General features: G+C 40.2%; 2 protein-coding genes across 6 annotated transcripts in view; one reads left to right on the top strand and one right to left on the bottom strand.

Annotated features, from left to right (window-relative positions):
* Positions 1-7,269: 7,269 nt before the first annotated feature.
* nppc (natriuretic peptide C) lies at positions 7,270-9,137 on the bottom strand. Its single transcript, XM_085989441.1, has 3 exons — positions 8,941-9,137; positions 8,084-8,364; positions 7,270-7,647 (listed from the first exon to the last, which is right to left on the bottom strand). The coding sequence occupies exons 1-2, from the start codon at positions 9,028-9,030 to the stop codon at positions 8,104-8,106; spliced, it is 351 nt and encodes a 116-aa protein (XP_085845567.1). The 5' UTR covers positions 9,031-9,137; the 3' UTR covers positions 7,270-7,647; positions 8,084-8,103.
* Positions 9,138-16,389: 7,252 nt separating this feature from the next.
* Positions 16,390-18,753, top strand: part of dis3l2 (DIS3 like 3'-5' exoribonuclease 2) — a 380,300-nt gene continuing 377,936 nt past the window's right edge. For 2 of the 5 annotated variants that reach the window (XM_085990206.1, XM_085990205.1), the window contains exon 1: positions 16,391-16,636. The gene's annotated coding sequence lies outside the window, so the exon portion shown is untranslated. Of the gene's footprint in view, positions 16,637-18,753 lie in introns of all 5 variants that reach the window. The other 3 variants (XM_085990207.1, XM_085990204.1, XM_085990208.1) reach the window with 3 other exon arrangements.

Genomic DNA, 18,753 nt, shown 5'->3' on the forward strand with positions numbered 1-18,753 from the left:
TTGTAATTTCAAAGCTGATTAAATTATTCTGGTTGTGATAATTAAGTGGTTGTGATAATTAAGTTGACAATCATCTTGTCCTACACTACATAGAATTAGTATTTAAAAAACTAGTTATTAGTTGCATAACAAACTGCATCCTGTTCAGTCTTTGATATCTTTAGGGTGAGACAAGATATAAATTGGCTTAGCCAATTCCTGGTGGTGACCAGGCCATAGCTGAGTTTGTTCATGACTTGAGAGGAAATCTAAATTATATATCACAAATAAATACCCCAGACATAAACCTAAATTGCTAATACTATTCTTGCATTTTTGACAATCACCTCTCAACAAAAATACAGATAGACAAAGCTGGTTACAGTCTCTCTGGCTCTCTTCCATACAATAGTAGGTTGGGGGAATTAGAAGTATAGTCTTCAGTTATCTACTATGTTTCACCTGATGTTGATAAGCTAAAGAAGGATGAGGAAGACCAAACATCTTAGTTCATTCATCCAGATAGACTCTACATTCTCCTCATTGCAGCATCTCATTTATTTGTTAAATGATTCCAGTGTTTTCACTTCCACTACTCCACTGATCACTCTGATGTACTGGTCACTCTGATGTTGCCTTCAGTGGTTATATTTGAACCAATGCAGAAGGAACACAAAACTGCATTTAATCCATGCAATACCTAACCTACGGCTGCTTAATATCATCACCACATGCAAAGAGAAAAGATATTCACTTTCATAGCACTGTTGTCTCTTATTTTGATAAACACTATTGACAAAAGTGATATTACTCATAATAAAAATTGGCTTGTAGATTGCCAAATGAAAAGCATTATCCAAGTGAGTTGGTACCTGTTATAATTTTAACCAGAAAAGGGTGATTTGCTTAAATGAAAAGTCTGTCAATTTACCTAATATATATGACATATTTAAGCAGTGGGACATGGAAGGTTCAAAGTTCTCCCTTTCAGAAAAATATTGGTGTTGTTTCTACCCCACCACCTCCACTGGTAAAGGCAGTGAGTAATAAACCCATACAGACCACAAAATTCCAGTTTCAAGCTCCAATCTGTGCTGAGTTTGCTAAAAAAGGAATCATCCATATTTTCATTAGTCAGAAGGAAGTTATTGATTGCTTAAAAATTCATTTTGTTGTCATTTACACAAGGAATAAGACAATAAACTCAGCCTGTAGAATAACTTAACTACAGAAACTTGTTCATGTTTCTGCATATTTGCATCGAATCTTAAGATGAAATAAAGTGTTCAAAGGAAATGTTTCTTGCATCATTTGTATCTTTTGTTAGTTATTATTCATGGCAGCATTTATGAAATTTGATAATTCATTACACCTAATGTGAAGAAATAATCACATGCTAATGATTTGTAGTTTTAGCCTGAATTATGTGGCCTGACGGTTTGCTATCTTTGCCTATCAAAGACATCAGGTGGGCATCCCTTAACATTTTCAGTCAATTACTCAGTAGCACAAGAGTATATTGTTAACCCTGAGGTACATTCTTCCCATTCAGTGCATGCTTCAGATGGTAAGTTCTGGCTAATAAGAAACTGCAGTCTTCCATCAACACCAATAACAGATGCTGAAAGAATTGTAACATCGCCTTTATTTGAATTGGGGCACAGCTTTTACATGGAATTTACAGCACAGAAACAGGCCATTCAGCCCAACTGGTTTGTGCCAGTGTTTATGCTCCTCCCACCCTACTTCATCTAACCCTATCTGAATAAGGTATCCTATGCAACTTACTGAACCTTGAGGATGTTTTTACTAGCTGCTTTTGAACTAGTTATTATACAAGAATGGGAAAGATGATGCTGAGCTTTATTGCACCCAATGGAGCTTCTTATGACATCAATAATAATTTTTGTCTTTGGTGTTGTATTGTTTTATTAGCTAAGGTTTCAAATTGAGGCTGTTTCTTCACTAAGAACAAAATGGTGAACTGCAGACATTCTATCTGAGAATCAGGCAGAGTTGTTCATAAATAGCCAATAAGGGGTTTCTTTTGATGATTAATGATTAAATGTTAATGGCTGCAGCATTTGTCAGACTAATATGTAATTTCAATCATTGCCACATGTGAAGATAGTCTCATTGGAACACAGGATGAGAAATGTAATGGTTACAGGCCATTGTCATATTGCCTACCAAGGAGCACAGACTCTTGATATTTTGTTTGCTTGACTCCACCAGAGAAAGCCCAGAAAGATAAATGACTCAGCTCGGGCTGCTTGTATTGATTCCGGGTGAAAATGCACCAGCTCCATGGGTGTAACATTTCATCCCAACACAACTCAAAACTGCATGCTGTGTACCAAGAAACAAGAAAATACTCAGCTGTAGAAACTATTCCATTACAAGAATCTGAAAGCAGCATTTGCAAAAAGATATATTAACCCTTTATGGACTGTTACCACTTCTCTTATACAAGTATTGTGCTGTTTATTGTATCTATATTTTTGCTTCTGTAAATCATTTTTATTGTAAATAAATACAGCCTTTATCCAACTTGCTCAATGTGTTTAGATTGTGATATTTTCTATCTTACAAGTTGACCTAAGATGTTGTGGGCATTCTACATGTTCTCCACCAAACAATTTACCATAAAACAAAAAAAAGCATTAATTGTTAAATGTGGGCTTTGGTAGTTTGGCACAAAATAAAGGATGTCAGTCTTAGTTTGCAGGTAATGCCATCTGCTTATGGAACGTGTTGTCAAGTCACATCAGAAAACGGCATGGAGAAAACCCCAATATAACATTACTCACTGATAGGTCCTGTAGCAAATGTCAACGGAGTGGCTTCTTAGTCAATATAAAGACCTAAAATGGTAGATTTCCATGAGGGAAGCAAAGTAACTTTTACATAAGAACATAAGAACATAAGAAATAGGAGCAGGAGTAGGCCAATCAGCCCCTCGAGCCTGCTCCACCATTCAATAAGATCATGGCTGATCTGATCCTAACCTCAAATCTTCTATCACTCTGCATCCACCCGAACCCATGTGATCTCCCGGGAGAGGCGAAAAACCAGATAAAGACCCAATGGCCAATTTGGGAGAAAAAAATCTGGGAAATTCCTCTCCGACCCATCTAGGCGATCGAAATTCTTCCAGGAGATCACTCTGTCCCTATATTTTCTACAGTACTTACCTTCTGTAAAGGCGATCTCCACCCCAGCCAGGAACAGGAATAAAACCATCTCCTGAAATCTAACACAGAATTAGAACACAGTAGGAGCAGAACCAGGCTACACAGCCCCTGGGCCCACTCCACTACCCACAGGGCCATGACCATTCCGAACCTAGACTCATGTCCAATTTCCTGCCCGCTCCCCGTAACCCTTAATTCCCTTTACTTCTACGAAACTATCTATTTCTGTTTTAAATTTATTTAATGATGTAGCTTCCACAGCCTTCTGTGGCAGCAAATTCCACAAACCCACCACCCTCTGAGTGAAGAAGTTTCTCCTCATCTCAGTTTTGAAAGATCAGCCCCTTATTTTAAGATTATGCCCCCTAGTTCTAGTTTCACCCTTCATTGGGAACATCCTCACCGCATCCACCCGATCAAGCTCCTTCACAATCTTATATGTTTCAATAAGATCACCTCTCATTCTTCTGAACTCCAATGAGTAGAGTCCCAATCTACTCAACCTCTCCTCATATGACCACTCCCTCATCCCCGGGATTAACCGAGTGAACCTTCTTTGTACTGACTCGAGAGCAAGTATGTCTTTTCTTAAGTATGGACACCAAAACTGTATGCAGTATTCCAGGTGCGGTCTCACCAATACCTTTTAATATAAAGATTTCCTAATGGGCAATAACCCTTATCTTTGGTTGAATATTCTAAATTGAAAGCATCCTCGTGTCCTGATATTTTATTTTAAATTTCATTCGGTCACACAGGGCAACAATAATAATATAGGAATGCACATAAGTTAAAATTTGTAATGAGCCTGTACTACATCACAATGCTCAGAAAATGTCATAAAATATTATGGAAACCCTGAGATCTGTTAGAATCTTTCAACGTCTCTGGACTGTGTTACTGGAAATTATGCATAAAGCTGAAATTTGTGGTGCTTTCTCATTTTCACAGGTTCTTTTTGATGTTGCTGGCAGTGAGTGCATGGTGGGCAGCTAACAGATGGCAAACTCTGTCAATTGAATCATGTGATTTGAAATGAAATGTTAATGTACTGTGAGATTTGAATTGTAATGATAGCAGGTTTTTATTTCACTGTGTTATAGAGAAATAGCATACCCTGCCTCTGATATTAAGTAACAAATTAACTTTATATAATTTAAATTAGATCTGAAAATATACAATTAAACAGCCTGAATATGACATCTCTTGTAAGTGCTATTTTGTAATGGTATGATAGTCAATCACAGAAGTTATTAAGGAGTGCATATTAGTTAAAATATTGTCTAGGTCATCGGGACAATTTATAATACACAGGACAAATTATTACTATACTAATCAATCATTCACTTTAGTTTAAAGATAGTCTGCATATTTTAGTGCCTAGATAAATAATAACTTCGTCGTCGCTGGGTCAAAATCCTGGAACTCCCTCCCTAACAGCACTGTGAGAGTACCATCACCACATGGACTGCAGCGGTTCAAGAAGGTGGCTCAGCACCACCTTCTCAAGGGCAACTAGGGAGGGGCAATAAATGCTGGCCCTGCCAGCGACGCCCAGATCCCATAAGTGAATTAAATAAACCTTCCTTTTCACTGCAAGAATCTTCCTTGAACCAGTTCAATTTCCCTGGGAATTTTTTGGGCATCTCTGTACATGTGCATGGAGAAACTATGTTGCTTATGGCTATAAGGTAATATAGTTCTGTGCAAGTAGGAGGAATTGTTGTTCCACATACAATAATTTGAAGGTGTTGCATTCCTCTCCACTATGCATACACATAGATATTGTTAACGAAAAGTAGGAATGTAGGAACAGGAGTAGGCCATTTAGCCCCTCGAGCCTGTTCCACCATTGAATGAGATTGTGGCTGATCTGCGACCTAACTCCATATACCCGCCTTTGCCCAATATCCCTTAATACCTTTGATTAATAAAAATCTATCAATCTCAGATTTAAAATTAAAATTTGATCTAGCACCAATTGACATTTGCGGAAGAAAGTTCCAAACTTCTACCACACTTTGTGTGTAGAAGTGTTTCCTAATTTCACTCCTGAAAGGTCTGGCTCTAATTTTTAGACTATGGCCCTTAGTCTTAGTCTCCCCAGCCAGCGGAAATAGTTTCTCTCTACCCTATCTGTTCCCCTTAATATCTTGAAAACTTCAATCAAATCACTCCTTAACCTTCTAAATTCCAGGGAATACAGCCCTAGTTTGTGTAATCTCTCCTCATAATTTAACCCCTGGAGTCCAGGTATCATTCCGGTAAATCTATTCTGCACTCCCTCCAAGGCCAATATATCCTTCCTAAGGTGTGGTGCCCAGAACTGCTCACAGTACTCCAGGTGTGGTCTAACCAGGGCTTTGTATAGCTGCAGCATAACTTCTACCCCTTTGTATTCTAGTCCTCTTGATATAAAAGTAGCACATAAATGTTCCAAATCACATCTAATAGAAAATGTTAGAAGTGTTTTTGGCATAGAACAAAGGGTCAATTTTCTTTGAAACTGATTAACACACTCGTTTGTTCTGCCCATAGAGTTCATATATATAAATATAAAACTAGAATGTATACCCTATACTTAGTTTTTCTTTTTTCCCTAATGCATGTTCAGTCTGGTATCCTAACAGAACAATGGAAAATGAGCAGCAAATTGAAAAAAAAATTTTTTAAGTTCTGTTCAGCAAATGACACACAATATGGTAAGGACATAAACTCTATTGAGGATATCAAGTCAACTGATTCTGCCAAACTTTGACAATAAGACTTTTTTGTATTTGTTTATGGGATCTGGGCACCGCTGGCAAGGCCGGCATTTATTGCCCATCCCTAGTTGCCCTTGAGAAGGTGGTGGTGAGCCGCCTTCTTCAACCTCTGCAGTCCGTGTGGTGATGGTACTCTCACAGTGCTGCTAGGTAGGGAGTTCCAGGATTTTGACCCAGCGACGTTGAAGGATCGACGATATACTTCTAAGACTGGAAGAAGCATCTGCATTTATGAACTGCCAGATTAATAAATGACCATAAATAATGCTAGGGTTAAATGTAACGTATAGTTACATCCCTGGTGGAATTTAAGTCCTGCGTAATGTTGCTGCAGTGAATACTGTTATATTACAGCAGTCAATCGAGTGCAATTTTGTTCCCTAGAATACAGATTTGTTTTTAAAAATCTGCTGTTGGAGATCCTTGTCTAGTCATATGCTATTTTTAACCTCTGGTCTGGTCAGCTTTTACCTTCCAGTTTGAACCTAGATCAGAAAACTGACATTCCCCCTTCTCTGCGGGTGTATGGATCCTGGCTTTCAGTAGACTAAACCTCCTAGTATAAAAAGCTCATATTATAAAAATGACGCAATTTTGACAATTTGGCTCTTCATCCTCAAGGATTAGAAAGAAGTGTTGGAAAATGTAAAAGAGGCCATATAGATAATTGATGGGGAAAGGAGACTAGGTCTATTTTGAGACTGGGTATAAGGTACGTTTTCAGCTCAAAAGCAGCTTCCACCTTATGTCTTTCTTAGTTGTTACAGAGACATTAATCCACCCACAGTGGAAAATATTCTTGTTAATTGCACTTCAATTTGATGAGCACATAGAAAACGATGTCATTTCGGAATATCTGAGCGTACTTTTCCCTCCAAGAGTTATTTAGAATAGTCAGAAATCATTCAGATTCCATCCTGGCTCATATTAAACTAGCATTGCAATTATAATCATTTATTGTCAAAGTAAGTAGGCCAGAAAACTGCTTGGCGAAACAGTGCCAAAAGCGGAATATTGTGGCGGGAAAGCGAGTGAAGGTCCTCGCACGGAACTTGCTGCTCTGTGAAGTTATAATTACATTATTTTAAAGAAAGAATGGTCAACAATCCCTATTGTCGATCATAGAGATTTCTCGATTGATATATTTCGTGTAGAACGAGGGGAATGTGATGAAAGGAAAACTAAATAAATCCCAGAGAAATAGCGTGTGCCTGTGACAAGACAAATGCTCCTCAGAACCTCGCGCTGAATTTAAACAAAACAAGAAACTGCCACCATGACGTATTTTTATGTATTATACGGATTGTAATAAATAAGGAGACTTTTCAGACTTTGTGAAATGCAATTTAACACGTAACAGCTATTAGGACAAATGTTACAAACTCTGTATTTCTTTGACCTGCAGTTCACCATCTGTTCAGTTTGTTACATAAATAAACTTTTTATAAATATCTCTCTTTTATAAACATATAAATAGTTTAAACATAAATACATTTATGCAGAAATGAAATAAACAATTTATAGTAGCGACAATGTACAGCTGCATTAGTTCCTACAACACGTTCCATCACGTTTCTTTGCAGTAAGGTCGCTGGTGATGTGGTTCGTCGTACCGGGAGTTATGGCATCGTTTTCGTATTAAACGGTACTTTTAGGGAGACAACAAAGACACACAAGTAGTTTTCGGAACCCATCATCAGCCCGGTGTCCTGTGGATAGAAACATAAGGTGTCAGTGTGGCAGGGAGTGAGTGTCGGACACAAGTGTCCCAAAGTGTAGGGGTGGAAAAACCTGCATTTTGAATTACACTCGGATATGATCTATAGGTTATACTCTGGAAAGTTAACAAAAACTGGTTTAAACAAAAAATGTAAACTGTCGAAAACTGTCGTAATGTAACTAAAACACTTTACGTTTCCCTGTTGCAATCACAGTTGGAGTTGATTGAATCTGAGAAACCCTGGATTCCTTGCTCCCTGAATCGCCGCATCAATCGTGTGGATGCAGCAGAAACCAGCAGCCAGTATTGTAATGGACGCAACAGGCGGCGACGAGAGAAAGTTTCAAAAAAACTTTTGAGCTAACGTAAATTACCAGCAAAGTAAAACCAAGCGAATTCGAGCAATGCTTGCAACAGTCGCTTACCGTCGCTAGGTGTCGTAGATCTAACAGCCCAGTCCGCTCATCGCTCCTATTCTGTCCAGCTTGCGTCCGAAACAGCCCTTGGACAAGCCTTTCTTGTTGATTCCTCGGAACCTCCTGGGGTTGTTGTAGTCGTTGAAAAGCCGAGCCCAGGTGCTCTTTGATCTGGCGTTGAAGCTGAGGTCTCGTAAAAACCGGACCTTGGAATTCACATCTGCAAGGGCACCCCTTTCTTCTGAGGAAAGGTACTCAGAAAATTCTTCACCTAATAAATGTGCAAGATCCTGTAAAAGGAAGCGGAAATAGGCAATCTTTAGTCATAGTATATAACATCGGAATATATTTAAATTAGCTCAGTGTCATTGTTTACCATTATAAACATTATAAATGCTAATCCAGTTATGTATTTCAACCATGCATTAATATTTATAGCCACCGTATTTATATCTGAATTTGTCACCAAAGACACAATAGGAATGAAACGTGAGATCATTTACTATCAACAATATTGCAATGGGAAAAATAGTATTCGCAAAAGAAAAATCAATGGTGGTCACAGAAGGGACTGTGTAAACACACTGAAGAAATGCACCTGTTTTAAAAACAAATTATATCATATTCATTTTTAGATGGTTATTTTTGTAAATATAAAGTTTATTACTTGATTTAAAACAAACATGAAAATATTAATTGCACTGATTTTCAAATGCGAAAGGCAGCAAAGGCTTGCGATAAATTTCTAACAATTACTCATTTTAGTTGATTTAGTGATGTAGAGCGTTAGGTTACACAAACACTATGCATGCTTCTTAACACGGATCGCCCATGACTTGCTATCTGAACAAATGTCATCAACTTACTTGCTGTGACTGAAGCAGGGGCTTTGCATCCGTCCTTGTGGGCAGCAGAGCCAGGAATAGTCCAAATACCAAAAACGAGGAGATGTTCATTCTTGTTTGATCAGGTGGCGAATTCTACGGCTAGATACAATAGAATTAAAGTTGGTGGGTTAAGGTTTGGAGTTCTGTCTGCCTCTAGATCAAGAGTCGTCTGCTGCTTTCTCGGCAGCTTTTCAATCATTTTATAATATGAAATGACGTCACCCCTTGGAACTTGCGAAGAACAATCAGAGGAAGGACAAGCCCAGCCTTTTCTTCCTTTTCTGCTTTTAGATCATCAGGTTTTTTTTTCTGCTTCTTCACTGCAAATTGCTGGTTTTAAAAACTGCAAGTTCTGATGGTTCTCCAATAGTGGGTCTACAAATAAAATAATTCAATCATGGCATTCTTCCAGTGGAAACATTGGCAATTTTATAGTGAGAACAAGGAATGGGTGCATGAATTGATAAACCACTTATCCATATATAAAACAAATTATGCAAGGGTAGAACTTTATTTTGATTGTGCTGTCCCCCCCCCCTTCCCTCAACAAACTATACACACCCACCATATATGAAGCAGAAGTTCCCCACTTGGAGTTACAATATCTATATTGAGTCTCTCATATCTTCACGCGGATAATTCGAAAAACATAACTCTTCCCCCCAGTGCTGGAGAGATCGTTGGGTGGCTTTGACGTACGTAGAATGAATTAGAAATTTACAAGTACTTTTTACAGCGTTAATATCGAATTGCTATTCTTGCGCTACAGTGACCCAGATGCGGTGGGAACAATGTGAAAGAACTGCAAGAAACAATTCTGGCTGCAAACTGTATTAGTCATTTTCCGGGGACGCTTGGTTCAATCTATTTTTTTTAACCATTATCAATTAAAAACATTCACACAGTTTAAAGGTGACCTATAATACCATTGCAAATGCGTTTTTATTTTAATTATACAAATCACGCTTTGCTGAATATTAATGCATTAAAATGTAACACTTTGAACACAGAATTGAAGTTTAGATGGAATAACGCAGGAAAGTAGTCTGATGCACGTCGGCACAAAAACATTTACTTCATATTTTCACTTTTCAAAAAAATAAATAATGCACACAATCGGCAACTGAGCCGAACAGTCTTTGATTGCAAATTTATTATTGCAAAAAGCGGAAACATCTTATTACTAAAACTGGAAGTAATTCTTAATATCGCGAAGATGATCTGCTTTCAAAGGCAGGGTCTGCTTTCTCTGTTAACTTCAGTCAAATCTGCAACGCTCAGAATTTGTGAAACTAAAACTATATAATTCTGTTTCATACAACAATCGGCTTGTGAGATTTTACAGAGCAGTGGCGCAGATACATGTCGCCAGAGATGAATTAGCAGGCTGCAGCACTGGAAATCCCTGTGATGGTTAATGTTAAGTTTGAGTAATTGAGTTGGTACGTTTTGGTCAATTCCTTGCCTCAGCCCCAACAGAAAGCACTTTCTGAGAATTGGGACACTGCTGTTTTAACAATATTTTGTAAAACAAATAATGATCCCCTGACTAAAACAGCAATATTTCTATGCAAATGTTCACAAGAATATTATTTAATGATGGGGAAATAAATGCTTTCCCGTTTCAATTGCATGTATCAAAATAGTGCCCGCTTTCAATTAAAATGCAAGATCAGTTGGTCTAGTGCTAAAATGAATAGAGCTAAAAGGCTGGTTCAGCCTTTAGTAAATCGCCACGCATCAAATATTCCACACCTCATTAATAACGCTATAGATTTTAAAGAATGGTACACGTTTCATTTTTTTCAGAAAATATAAGTGTGTAAATTTCCAGTTCACTGCTAAATAATTCGTGTGAAATGTGGCTCTACATATAAAACCTTGATGATATAAAAGGTTCTTCGTCAAGCTTAGTTACTTCCTCTTGGAGAGATTCGGGGCCCGTTACATTAACCATAACATGCACATTTAAGAAGAACATCATTGTGGCAGGACACACTTTTTGCCGAAGATTCTCAGCGGGAAGAATGTCTTACTGTGAATCTTGGGTAAAATGCCTGTGTCCTGCCACACTTAGATTCAGTCAACCTAGCCGTTATTGGGTCTCCAACCTGAGCTGACTGGATACGTGTTTATATCGGTAATATTTGTAGGACAGCCTGGGTGGATCAGAGGGTCTTTTCCGTTCCGTCATTGTTCGTATATTCTTCTTAAACGTTTTAGAAGAACATCAGTTTTGATATGTTTCACAGAATTATATGGGAAAAGGCTGCTGTTTAAAGAGCCCACAAGCACTCCATATTAGGTGTACAAAAGTTTCTATCCTGGCTATCAATGGTTTGACGAGATAGACCTTCAGTTTGTGTTTATGTTTGTGTGTGTACGTGACGGGGCGGGGGGCGGTGGAGAGTCGGGCTCGAGGGGTCTCCAAACTCCAACTCATAGGCCACAATCTTTAGTCCAGGGTGGACCGTTCTAATTTAGTGGGCACGGGGGATTTCACGGGGAAAGGGTTGTTCTTAATGCTGTTGCCTCAGTGGATTTAAGCTAAACCGGAAGACCAACATTTCTTCGTATGGATAACTTGACATATCTGCAGGCTCCATCGCAAGTACCTAATGCAGCCCAACCTCTGGCCATACTGGTAATGTTCGAATGTTTTTGTCATGTTAGGAAGTACAGGAACAGTTGAGTCCTAATAAATGCATAACTAGATTGCCAATACCCGTGGATTCTAATGTCTGCAAACTGCCGGTGGAAATGACTACTTTGGCACTATAGCTCGGATAATCAATTCGATCTAAACGAAAAAGGGGAGCTGAATAAAAACGTATTTCGCACGAAGTTTATAACAAAGTCTATTTTGTGCTACAATGAAACGGATTGAGCATTCTTAAGTGTGCCAAGTATCAAAATCTGAACGAATGGAAATTACCTGTCGCACATGCTTAGATCCAAATTGTCTATGCACCTGTAATGCTTGGTTTGCATTGGAATTCCATGCTGGGAGTCCATTGTAATAAGTGGTAAGTTGTCTCAGTCTTTACAATTTTGGACTGTTTTTCAGTTTCACTTGCTTTCCTTATTTGATTCATTTCCCCTAATTCACTGTTTTATCTAATCAATTGCTTTTTCCCTCACCTTACACCCATTTCCACTGACAACTTAATCCGTGGGTCACCTCCAGACTTAATTTATCCAATGCTATCCATGATGGCCTCCACCACAGGTAGACTTCATCTTATCCAAGACTGCTGCGTGCATCCTATTTTGCTCCCCTATCACTCCCGTCCTTGCAGCTCCCAGTCCTCCCAACACACTGACTCTAAAGTACATGTCCTTACAAATCCCTCCTGTAACCTCCTGCAGTCCACTGTACCAAAATGTGCCCTCCACTCTTCTGACTCTGGCTTTACAGTTTCTCCATTTTCCCTTCCACTGTCAGTGGAAAAACCTTCAGCTGACTGGGGCCTAAACTTCGAAACCCTCTCCCTAAAACCCTTCTACCTTGCAACTTCTTTGCTCATCTTCAAAAGTCTTCTCAAAACTTCCTTCTTCTACCATGCTTTCCCTCTCTTCCCACATTCTACGACTGTTTGAGCTCTGTTTTACCCCTGTAAAAGACCTAACTTTAAGAGTATTATAAAATTGAATTTTTTTGAAGAGGTAACAGAGAGAGTAGACAATGGTAATGCAGTAGATGTAATTTATCTGGATTTTCAAAAGGCCTTCGATAAGGTACCCCATAATAGACTGATGAACAAGGTCAGAGAATGTGGAGTCAGGGGACAAGTAGCAGAATGGATTGCTGGCTGGCTTCAGGACAGAAAGCAGAGAGTAGGAGTAAAGGGTAGCTATTCACAGTGGTAGAGGGTGGGTAGTGGTGTTCCACAAGGATCAGTGCTGGGATCACTGCTGTTCACAATTTACATTAATGATTTAGATTTAGGAATCGAAAACACAATTTCTAAATTTGCAGATGACAGCAAATTGGGGGGTTAGTCAATACTGAGGAGGACTGCAACAAGTTACAGGAAAACATGACTAAACTTGCAGAATGGGCATATACTTGGCAAATGAAGTTCAACACAGATAAATATGAGGTATTACATTTTAGTAAGAAGAATAGGGAGGTCACTTATCACTTGGAGGGTGCGAGTCTAGGTGGGGTAGAGGAACAAAGGGATCTCGGAGTACAAATGCATACATCATTAAAAGTTGCAACACAGGTTAGCAAGGCCATAAAAAAAACCAAGCACTAGGGTTTATTTCTAGAGGTACAGAATTGAAAAGTAGTGAAGTTATGCTAAACCTGTAGCGAACCTTGGTTAGGCCACACTTGGAGTACTGCGTACAGTTCTGGTCGCCATATTATAAAAAGGATATAGAGGCACTGGAGAGGGTGCAGAGAAGATTTATAAGGATGATACCAGAAATGCGAGGGTGTACATATCAGGAAAGGATGAACAGGCTGGGTCTCATTTCTCTTGGAAAAACAAAGGGTGACCTAATAGAGGTCTATAAAATTATGAAAAGTTTTGATAGAGTGAATACTGAGAGAACGTTTCCACTTGTGGGGAAGAGCATAACTAGAGGCCTTCAATATAAGATAGTCACCAAGAAATCCAATAGGGAATTCAGAAGAAACTTCAGAAGAAAGAGTGGTGAGAATGTGGAACTCGCTACCAAAGGGAGTGGTTGAAGCGAATAGTATAGATGCATTTAAGGGGAGGCTGGACAAGCATATGAGCGAAAAGGGAATAGAGGGTTATGCTGATAGATTTAGATGAGGAAAGACAGGAGGCTAGTGTGGAGCATAAACGCCGGCATGGACTGGTTAGGCCGAATGGCCTGTTTCTGTGCCGTATATCCGATGTAATGTAAAATGCAAGTTGTTGCTGAGTGCTCTACTCTAGTACCACCGGAAGGATGATGTTTGTGAACAGCAAGATGTAACAAATATGACTCCTTTCTTTCACTAAACTATTAAGTTAATTAATAAGCATAAGGTGGATAATATCTCACTTCTGACTAAGATGTTTATTTCCCCAAACGCGGTGATAAAATGCAAAAAGTCTTCCCTCTGATACTCTAAGTAGATGCCAGCTGTGAGTTTTGTTAGGGATTAGTTTCTCGACAGCTATCTTGGGACATGTGTAGGTTCATTGAAACCCAGGGGAATATCATACACAATGCTGAATTCTTTTGAGAGAATCAGGGCAGCCAGTAGGGTTCCTGTCGCGTTGAATGTAGAACATCTAATTAGCGCGGTAATTTAATAACGTTTAAGATAGTCCACTGCTTTTTAAAACGTTACATGTAACAGACATGTAGTGTCTCACACCGTTTCGTGTTATTATGCTTATATTTTACTAACAATTTATGATCGTTACGCATGATTTTTCTTGATCGCATTCGTTTCCTCGTCTTTTTCTGTTTTCTCTTGCCACACAGACCCATTTGACAAAAGTTGCGGTTACCAAGAGAGGACATTTTGTATTTCAATTGGTTTGCAAGGAACTGGCGCATCATAGACTAAGTCTCCAGTGTAATGGCTTCGATTAAATGCTTCGTGGACGCTTCCAGGTAACATTGTGGTTGAATGGCACAATCAAAGACAGCAAGTCGTAAATACAAAATTTAATTCATGCCGAATTATAACCATTGCATACACTTCTCTATGTGAAGCTTCAAGTGGTCCTTGCACATATACAAGATTCTAAAGGTTACAGTTGGTTTCATTCTTTCGTTCTGTTTTTACTTATTTTCAGTGTTACACGTTGGTACAAACATAGCCAAAATTCCGCAGGTAATGTGCTTAGAGTCTTCAACCTCACATACTTACCTCTGAAGAACAAATCAAAACGTTTTGATCTTTTCATATTTAATCCAGATACTTCCCTAGAGAGGATCCGATTATAAAGTTGTAGGGTAACATGATTTAACATTTTCTTGGGCTCCAGTTAGCGCATTCTGAATAAGACTGTATCAGACAAATCATGTGTGGTCTGACACCTCCGAAATTGACACGAGAGCTGCACAGCTAATTTTCTCTAATTTCACTAAAAAATACGATTCACAAAAAAATAAATAGGAACAGCACTGACGACTGGCGGTGGATTCAATCGTGACTCAATCTGAGTTGTTATTTTGTGGAATAAATACATTTTCATCATTGTTTATTTTGCCAGTAGCTGCGACTTAAAACATGCTCAGATGGTTTCCACGCGGAACCTTTTATTCAGTTTAAGATCACGAAGGCAAGTCATACATATATGTGATACAATTTGTCGTTAAAAAGTTTCTTTCATTTCACACTTCATATCAAAGGAAAAGTACCGCAACTTCAGTTAAACTGAGCTCTGCTGCTAGGTAGTAAAGTGGAAACATATTTTCTTGATTAAGATAGCTTTAGCGGATCATATATGCGTGTAATATCGAACAGCTACCCGAATTAAGCATAACAGATTCAGGAGTATTGGTATCGACAATACATGTACGCATTTCGAACAGTTGTAGAGAGGAGCTGTCCTATGTATACTAACAGATGGCCAGTCCAAATTCTTGGATCCGATATTATTAATGTAACCATTCTTTGAGGATAATGTCATACGGTCTATTGGTAGCATATATGAAATTTATGTATGTATTATGGAATTTAAATCAAATGTGACACAAGGAACTTCAAACGCCTAAATACAGCGTCCATCCCCATGGAGAGCTCACGCCATTACCATTTTTATGCGTAAACGTTTCACGGTTTTTATTCTGGTTTTGCTACACGTTCGCAACAGAATAATAATCAGGGACATTGAAAACGTCACCTGCTCGGAAATGTATTAAGAGCATTCCCAAATCAATGTTTCCCAAGAAATGATTCCTTTTAAACAAAATGTGACGCTGACCAAGTTACGAGTTCGGGTATGAAAATGGTTGTATGTAATAGTGTAGATAATATTGGTACCATAATACAGTTACACAAATAAGTTGGCAAATTTTGGACGCGTTAATATTCGGATTATTTTGAGCTACGAAGAATATTCCAGTCTTTAAGCGGGCATCGGCGGCGGTTTTCTGCCTCATATTTAACTATCTCTAAAAATAAAGGAGGAAATCACTGCAACTACGTAAAGGAAGGCGGATTGATGTCAGCTTGATTGTGTTTTCCTGTATTACGAGATAGCATTTGTCATTTCTAAATCATTTATTTATTTTAATGCAGACACTTCCTATCGTCGGCCGCTTTGTTGTCTGAACAGTTGCTGTCCAAGGTGGCGACAATGATTGATAGTTGTCAAAAACACGCGGCTGCTTCAATAGTGCAGCTAAATTCGACATTTGTTAAAAATGATTTTTTTTAAAAAAAGATTAATCCTGCAAACGCTTAAAACGAGCGGAGGAAAGCAGGGTTGATAACGGCAACGCAGGATTTGAATGCGAGAGATGTGGATGGATGGTCGGGGTGACGCTGGCTATTCCCGGCACCTGCCTTCCGGGTAGAGCAGAACACGGCCCCCACAATCCAGTGCGCCCAGGCTCCTCCCCTTCCGCGCGCAGGCGGCTGGAGCGCAGGGCTCGCGAGGCCGTTCAAAGAGGATCTTGAGGCCGTTAAAAGAACAACTCGACGCCGTGAGCCCGGTGCGGCCGCGTCGTTCACTTGTCGGCCCCTCTCTGTGTAAGTGCGGGGAGCCGGGAGTGGCTGTTTTGTTCAGTAGATTGTATTCAGAGTGGAGTGACTTGTGGACGGGAAAAGGCCATGTTAGAATCGCACCGAGTCTGAAGCTGTTTTATTTCAGGGCCTTTCTGGCGAAATGAGCGCATCCTATTTCAAGCGGAAAGAAAGAACTTGCATTTATTTAACGCCTTTCACCACCTCAGGCTGTCCCAAAGGGCTTTGCAGCAAATTAAGTACTTTTTTTGTGTGAAGTGTAGTCACTGTTGTAATGTAGGGAACGCAGCAGCCAATTTGCGCACAACAAGCTCCCACAAACATCAAATGTGATAGCGACCAGATAATCTGTGTGTGATGTGGATTGAGGTGTATATGTTGACCAGGACACCGGGGAGAACTCCTTTTTTGAAATAGTGTCATGGGCTCTTTTACGTCCACCTGGCAGAGCAGATGGGGCCTTGGTTTAAAGTCTAATCCGAAAGATGGCACCGCCCCCTCAGCACTGCTCTCGAGTGTCAGGCCAGATTTTCGTGCTCAAGTCTTTGGAGTGGGACTTGAACCCACAACCTGCTACCCACTGAGCCACAGCTGACATCAAGTTGCTCCCTAAAATAGCCATTCAGGAAAAGCTGTTCTCGGTAGTGATACTTGGTCCTAGAGCTGGCTATTGACACCACTTTTCACAACCTCCAGAACCTGTGAGATCAGCTAGCAGCCTGACCCATTTGCACGGGATACAAGCATCATTACAGGAGTTGCCTGTCTTCTATCGAGACCTGGTTAGAGTCTGGAACATGGTTGCTTCCAGCAGGAGCGCTTCCTCCCCGTCGGAGTTGGCGGTTATCCTAGCGGAGCTGCTGCTTCATAATCCACACTTGCGTGTAGCTGACTTTGGTGACACATGGCCGGCGGCGAGGAGGTCCCTGGCTGTGAAGGTAACCAGAGTCAGGGACGTACTAAATTGCGGCGGAGTGGACTGGATGTCACCAGCAGCATTGGCAGCCTGGATGTCCTGGTGCTACGTCCAGTCCAAGCCATCCAGGAACAGAAAGTTGCACTCTGCTATGACTTCACCAGGTGTATTGAGGAGGCTCAAGCGTGTGGAGCGACCCTGCCCTCATTCGAGTAGAATTTCTCACCTGGATGAGGCCCTGGAATCTTCACCCCCAAACTAGAGCTGTCTCTGTAATTCCTTCTGTGCCATTCCACTTTGCACGGAGGATTTCCTGTGTGGTCTGCTCCTTCACATTCTCTACTTCCTTGCCTTCGTCTTCTGTGCAGATGCGCCCTGTTGTCTGGCAGAGACCCTAATGGAAGGTCCGCTATGCGGGAGGCCTTCCTTGCACCATTGGGGATCTGGGGTAGATGGTGTTGCATGGAGCGGTAGTGTGCAACAATTTTTTTTTTATAATTTCAGGGATTCCCAGACTGCAACTTTTGCCACCTTGAAGAGTCTGTTAGAATCATAGAATGGCCTCCTTCTGTGCTGTAACCATTCAGCCCGGCGAGCCCATGCCAGCTCTCTGCAAGAGCACTTCAGCTAGTCCCACTCCCTTGCCCTTTCATAGAAACATAGAAGATAGTAGCAGGAGTAGGCCATTCGGCCCCTCGAGCCTGCTCTGCCATTCAATGCGAACATGGCTGATCATCCAAACTCAGTACCCTGTCCCTGCTTTCTCCCCATATCCCTTGATCCCCTTAGCCTTAAGAAATATATCCAACTCCTTCTTGAATATATTTAATGAATTGGCCTCAACTGTCTTCTGTGGTAAAGAATTCCACAGGTTCACCTCTCTGGGTGAAGAAATTCCTCCTCATCTCAGTCCTAAATGGCTTGCCCCTTATCCTCAGACTGTGATCCCTGGTTCTGGACTCCCCCGCCATCGGGAACAGCCTTCCTGCATCTAGTCTGTCTAGTCCTGTTAGAATTTTATAAGTTTCAATGAGATCCCATCTCATTCTTCTAAACTCTAGCAAATATAAGCCTAATCGACCCAATCTCTTCATATGTCATTCCTTCCATCCCAGGTATCAGTCTGGTGAATCTTTGCTGCACTGCCTCCATGACAAGAACATCCTTCCTCAGATAAGGCGACCAAAACTGCACACAATACTCAAGG

This window comes from Somniosus microcephalus, chromosome 6, assembly GCF_052327205.1.
Source record: "Somniosus microcephalus isolate GS21.2 chromosome 6, FLI_Smic_1.0, whole genome shotgun sequence".
Taxonomy (NCBI): domain Eukaryota; kingdom Metazoa; phylum Chordata; class Chondrichthyes; order Squaliformes; family Somniosidae; genus Somniosus; species Somniosus microcephalus.

Excerpts from the sequence above, each read along its gene's own strand:
- nppc (XM_085989441.1), bottom strand. The coding sequence starts at position 9,030 with ATGAACATCTCCTCGTTTTTGGTATTTGGACTATTCCTGGCTCTGCTG. Across the intron at positions 8,365-8,940 it reads CCCTGCTTCAGTCACAGCAA|GATCTTGCACATTTATTAGG; the intron begins GTAAGTTGATGA and ends TTCCTTTTACAG.